General features: G+C 41.4%; 1 protein-coding gene and 1 pseudogene across 1 annotated transcript; both read left to right on the top strand.

Annotated features, from left to right (window-relative positions):
• The first annotated feature begins 964 nt into the window (after positions 1–964).
• On the top strand, positions 965–1,906 carry LOC102862292 (olfactory receptor 1D2-like). Its single transcript, XM_006891041.1, has one exon. It carries the CDS (start codon positions 965–967, stop codon positions 1,904–1,906), a length of 942 nt encoding a protein of 313 aa, XP_006891103.1.
• A 3,088-nt stretch (positions 1,907–4,994) lies between these two features.
• LOC102868267 lies at positions 4,995–5,778 on the top strand (annotated as a pseudogene).
• The last annotated feature ends 835 nt before the right edge of the window (positions 5,779–6,613 follow it).

Raw genomic sequence — 6,613 nt, 5'->3', positions numbered from 1 at the left:
AAAAGAAAAAAAGGGAAAGAAAAGTCTATCGTTTTACAACTGGAACAAGCTTTTTGGCTTCTGAGGCTGGGTAAAGTTGGTACTCAGCAGAGACCACACTTCCAAGACTTGAGGTTGGAGTATGCTCACATAGCTATCACCTGGGTCGACAGGTGTGGCTATGGGAGAAAGACAACAATGGAGAAATAGACTGAACTTGATGTATTCCTTCAGCACCACCCACATAGGGAAGGGTTGTTAGCTTGAGGAGCAGGGAGTTATGAGGTCCCCTGGCTGATTGACCTGACTTGACCCCATGTGAGGGCTTAAAGCTAAGTGAGGAGACCAATAAATGTGGGACGCAGTGAGAAATAAGGGCTCCTGAGCTTGCAACTGATGTCCATTTGAACCTAGCCACGGATGGTTGGGGACAAGCTGACCCAACCAGATGAAGAGAAGATGATACATGCTGTGAGCTAGGGTTGAGTGCTGCAGTCTCATGGCTTGCTCTGGGCTGGACTTTGCTTGTACACGCAGATGCTCAAAGTTTCCAAGCTGAACAGAGCAGAGTGGACCAGCACCTTTCCAGTATTACCTTTGTGGACTAGCTGAACAATACCCGTATCTTAAAATGCATACACTATTGAAATGTCATTTTAAAACCTTTACAGAAACATAATACAGAAAGGTAATTTATAACCTTTAAACAATTTCACAGGTATTATATAATGATACGACTTAAAAAATAAGTACTTTTACTGCAATACTTAGCATGCAATATCAAAATCTGTTGGGATACTTAAATTGTATAAAGAATTCCCATTTGAGGTTTATTTTTTCTTTGTTACTTATTTGAAAAATAGGTAAAGTCAGGCATAAGGTATTTTAAATGTCAAGAAATCTTGATTTTGCTTATAAGAATAGGCTTTAATTGAGGGCTCTGTTAAATATTTGTTGGTACTAATGTTGGCAGATTGCTGTGGAAATGGATGGAGACAACCAGACTGGAAGGTCCGAGTTCCTCCTTGTTGGACTCTCAGAGGATCCAGGGCAGCAGCAAGTCCTGTTTTGGATGTTCCTGTCCATGTACCTGGTCACTGTGGTGGGAAATGTGCTCATCATCCTGGCCATCAGCTCTGACTCCCGTCTGTACACACCCATGTACTTCTTCCTGGCCAATCTCTCCTTCACTGACCTCTTCTTTGTCACCAACACAATCCCCAAGATGCTTGTGAATCTTCAGTCCCAGAACAAAGCCATCTCCTATGTAGGTTGTCTGACACAACTTTATTTCCTGGTCTCCTTGGTAGCCCTAGACAACCTCATTCTTGCTGCAATGGCCTATGACCGCTATGTGGCCATCTGCCGCCCCCTCCACTACACCACAATCATGAGCCCTAACCTCTGTATCTTGCTCTTAGCCTTATGTTGGTTCTTTTCTATCCTCTATGGCCTCATTCACACTCTCCTCATGACCAGGGTGATTTTCTGTGGTTCCCGGAAGATCCACTACATCTTCTGTGAGATGTATGTCCTACTGAGGTTAGCATGTTCCAACACTCAGGTCAATCACATAATGCTAATGGCCACTGGCTGTTTCATCTTCCTAATCCCCTTTGGATTCATGATTGTGTCATATATTTGGATTGTCAAAGCCATCTTCCGAATACCCTCCACCTCCAGTAAGTACAAAGCCTTCTCCACCTGTGCTTCCCATCTGGCTGTGGTGTCACTTTTCTATGGAACACTTTGTATGGTCTATCTGAAGCCCCTTGACACCTATTCCATGAAGGACTCAGTGGCTACAGTGATGTATGCTGTGGTGACACCCATGATGAACCCTTTCATCTATAGCCTGAGGAACAAGGACATGCATGGCGCCCTTGGAAAACTCCTCTTAGGGAAAGCTTTTCGGAGGCTGACATAAGGGTAATTTTGGAAAGAGGGCATTCAGAGACGGAGAACTCACTCCACTATATGGAAAGAATTAGCCTGTGAAGTACCTATGAGTGATTAAGGATATAGATTCAGTACAGAAAGAACTTGTAAATCAGTGGTGAAAAAAACTCTAATAAATGTAATGCAATGTCCCCCAGACCTCACCAGTCTTGACCATAAATATGGTCACATTAGTTACCAGAATTTTACCAGATCAAAGCCAGTTACCCAACTACAGGGCCATAATGTCATTGTCTCATACTTATCAAATATACTCAATTGCTAAATGAAATAGGATGGTCTCTTGTGTTCTCTTGCACAAGTTTACTCATGTCCCTGCATTCTAGTCTCCTCTAAGAAGTCTTCTGTATGTAAGCTATTATGTAAGCATAAGGAAGTAGTTACCTCATGCTTCTTAAGCATTATGGTGTTTTTGGAGGCAAGGATAGTGAAACTTCATCTCACATACTTTGGGCATGTTATTTGAAGGAGCCAGTCCTCGGAAAAGGACATCAAGCTTGGAAAGGTGGAGGGTCAGCAAAGGAAGGAAAGACCCTTAACGAGATGACTTGACACAGTGACTATAAAGAGTGATGAGTCAGAGATGGTAAGGATAGCACAGGATAAGACAGCGTTCAAATCCATTGTTCACAGGATTGCTATGAGTTATGACTAACTTGACAGCACTTAACAATCCTTCTGTTGTGCTGTGATTGTTATATGTCCTTGAGTACAACTCAGTGACCCTGTGAACGACTGATCTGAACCCTGTCCTATCCTGTGCCATCCTCATTTTCTCTGACACACTCAAGTCCATTGTTGCAGTCACTGTGTCAAATCCATCTCACTGGGGATCTTCCCCTCCTTTGCTGATCATCCACCTTTCCAAGCATAATGTCCCGTTCCAAGGATTAGCTTCTCCTAGTAACATGCCCAAAGTATGTGAGATTATGTTTTACCATCTTTGCTTCCAGGAAGCTTTCTGACTGACTGCACTTTTCCAAAACATATCTGTTCTTTTGGCAGTCCATGGGATAGTCCATACTCTTCAACAACACAATTCAATGGCATCGATTGTTCTGTCATCCTTATTCACAGTCTAACTCTCAGAGACATAGCAAATGATTGAAAATTTCTACCTTAAAAAGTATGTCCCTTTTATCATGTTCTGCTTGCAATTCCTGCTGCTTCAAGTTGACCTGTGTCCCCTCTGAACATAGTACATGACAGAAATTTCAAGTGTTCCTTATCTTTCTTTTAGGTTATGTTTCTGTCCTCTGGTTTCAAAATAATTCTACCTGTGGCTTTCTTCTATATTTCTTTTTGCGGTAAGAAATTTGATTTTGTCTTCACAAAGCTTACTTAATTCTTTCTATGACTCCTTATCTCTCATCTCTTCTTTATGCAAAAAGTCCACTTAAAATAAAACTTGAGCCTATCTCATGAATAAGTGTGATGCTGGCAGTAGTAAAGATGGTGGAGGAAACCTTTACATAATTGAATTGATACAAAGTGATGTCTATTGATTTTTGGAACAGTCTCTGGGGCTGTCATGGTTTGAAAGAGGAAGTAATCATGTTTAGATGAATCAGTACTTGACCTAGACTTTGAAGAACAAGGAGAGTTGAACTGATGTGAGACTGAGAGGTTTCTGTCCATTAAGTTACTCATTCATTCAACTGATAATAACAGAATACCTATATGATACCTTAAATTTGGTTCCTAACTTGAAGATGAAGTTCAAATCTACAGGGGAAATAAACAATGATTACAGTAAACATAAATGGATAGAGCTCATCAGAAAGACAATGTTTAATTGATCAAATAGCACTGTTATTTAAAAGATACAGTTGAAATCATAAGAATATACAAAAGTTAAAAAGAAAATCCTAGAATCAGATGTATTAGGAAAGATACTACTTGGGGGGAAAATGATGTATACACTTATGACATAAGACAAAAGAAACTCAAGGCAAAAAGCATCATTAGAAATGAGAAGTGCTACCTTGAAGCAAATGTGACATTTTCATTATACCTGTGAAGCAGTTGGGACAATAATCTGCATCTATGATTTGCATCCAGGCCTCCTAAATTTAAATTGAAGCCTTGGGCTCAAATATTCCTTGATAAAGAAAAACTGGTAATGGGCCCTAGCTCACTCTCTTAACCTCTCCATGTCTCTCCCCAACTTCCTTCTTGTTAGTCCAGGTTCTCCTCCTCCCTGCCCTGTTCTGGGACTGAAGTAACTTTCTCTGTTCTTACTCTTGCACAGCCACTTTTTAGAGCCTGGCCAACAAACCATGCACCCCAGGAGAGGCAGTTTCTTATCATGGCTTTTAATGCACTGTATCAATAATCTCTTCCCATCCAATTCAGTATATGCTCTTCTAATTTGTACTATATAAAATCCAGACCCTAGATCTGTTCTCACCCCTTTGTTCTCACCCCTGGAGCATTAAGAGGAATATAAATAAGTGACCAAAAGCATTCCCATCTTGGACAGGAGCCTTCTGGGAGACCCTAACTCTTGGTAAACCCTATCCCATTTATTGACCGACTGGCAGGAAGTTGTGCTGCAACCCCAGAGGTGCACAGTTCAAATCTACCAGCTGCTCTGTAAGAGAAAGATGGACAGTTTCCTCTTGTGTGATTAATTGCCTCTGAAAACCCCAGTAGCAGCTTTTTACAAGTAAAGATTTGTGCTGCCAATCCAAAGGCTCATGGTTTGAATCCATCAGCTGCTCCGCATAAGTAAAATAGGCAATCTGGACTGCGTGGGTGGCATCAGCTGCGCAGTGGCCTGAAGGTGGGATCCCGGGTCAGGACGCGGGAGAGGCGTGGCTTCCCCGCTTGATGGGCGTCCACTTCGCATGCTTCTCCCTCATCAGCGTCGCCTCCTGCTTCAAAATCAAACCCCGAGGCCGCCTGCAGTGTATCAGTGACCGACTTGTCTGCAGCCCTCAGGTTCTTCTGTGTCTGGAGGCAGCGCGAGTCCCAGCGCACACATCTGGGGCCACTCCTCACCCCCCAGCCCTCTATGCTTAACCTGCTCAGGGGTCTCAAAAAAAAAAGACAGCATGGCTACCCCGCCCAAGAGATGCTGCCCTTCGCCTGAGACCAGCTCTGAGGGCACCCACATCAAGAAAATCTCCGTCGACGGGAACATCCATCGCTGCTGAAAAGTGAACTTTTGTGAATATCCTTAATCAAGTCTGTGAGGATTGGGAAGTCGTTCCAGAACCTATTGCTAGGTGGTGCAATGTTCAAAACACTCAAGATGAATTTGAGGAACTGACATCTCGGAAAAGTGGTGGCAATGTCCTTCAGATGATGTATGAGAAACCTGAGCGATGGTCTTTCACCTTCGAGTCCTACACCTGCCTTAGTTGAATACGAGCTCAACTTGCCTCTCTCAATGGAAGACTCAAAGATGCTGAGAAACCAGTATTATTTTTTGAGCGAGCTGTGTATAGTGACAGGTATATTTTTGCATCTAATTTATATGAATCTGACTGCATGAATGAAATAGAATGGACGATTTATCAAGACTGGCATGACTGAATGAATAACCAGTTGGCCGAAGCCTTGAACTGGATGGAATAATTTATCTTCAAGCCACTCCAGAGACATGCTTAAATAGAATATATTTATGAGGAAGAAATGAAGGACAAGGCATTCCTCTTGAATATTTAGAGAAACTTCACTATAAACATGAAAGCTGGCTACTGCGTAGAATACTGAAAACCAACTCTGATTATTTACAAAAGATACCTATATTAACATTGGATGTTAATTAAAGACTTTAAAGACAAACAAGAAAATCTGGTCAAAAAGGTCAAAGAATTTTTGAGTGCTTTGTGATCTTGCTGACCACTACAGGCTCCCAGTTATTTCCAGGCACTTGAGTTTGTCTACTTTCTGTTTCCATATTTATATATGTCTCTTTAAAAAGGCAACTTTTCAACCATTTTTACTGCGCAAAAAAAAAAAGACTGCTTTTTTTAAGTGAATCCTATGTAAAAGGTTACTGTTAGTTACTTAACTGGAAGTTTTATGTTACATAGTAAAACATGGCATTATTAAAAGTTAAATTTAAGAAAAAAACAAAAACAAAAAAAGATAGGCAATCTCCTCCTTTCAAGCCAATTTACTGCTTCTGAAACCCACTGGAGGGTCAGCTATGAATTGGTCCCAATGCCACAGTAAATAATAACAACAACAGTAACTATAAGTAATAAAATCCAGAGACCACATCAGTGAGTAGGGTAATTATTCATCCAAAAGCCCTAAACTGCCTGTCCATGACCCTTATCTATGTGTAAACCTTTCTTTCTCTCTTTTTAAGTCAATCAATCATGCATCTCTGTTCCATATCATTAATTACAATACACACAATATTTGATTGTCCATTCATTCTACACTATTTATAAAAGGAGCAAGGATGGTGTGGGGACAACCAAGTTCAACCCCTACTAACTCCGCAAAGGGGAACTGTCCCCATCAACAACATCCACAGAACTAAAAGGTCAGACATAGTCCACCAAGCTCCTGCATCTACTTCTACTAATCACTGGACCCAACATTCATTGCAAATGACCACACAGACTTTATATCTTTTTACTCACAGTTATGGAGTGTATTAGGGAAATAGGTTGGAGTGGGGAAGGCAAAGGATATCGTGCAGTGAGAGTCCAGG

This window comes from Elephantulus edwardii, unplaced genomic scaffold (genome assembly GCF_000299155.1).
Source record: "Elephantulus edwardii isolate Elephantulus edwardi_28Jun2011 unplaced genomic scaffold, EleEdw1.0 scaffold00094, whole genome shotgun sequence".
In the NCBI taxonomy this organism is placed as follows: Eukaryota; Metazoa; Chordata; class Mammalia; order Macroscelidea; family Macroscelididae; genus Elephantulus; species Elephantulus edwardii.
This window is presented reverse-complemented; position numbering and strand designations above follow the sequence as displayed.

Coding starts and splice junctions, on each gene's coding strand:
- LOC102862292 (XM_006891041.1), top strand. CDS start 965: ATGGATGGAGACAACCAGACTGGAAGGTCCGAGTTCCTCCTTGTTGGA.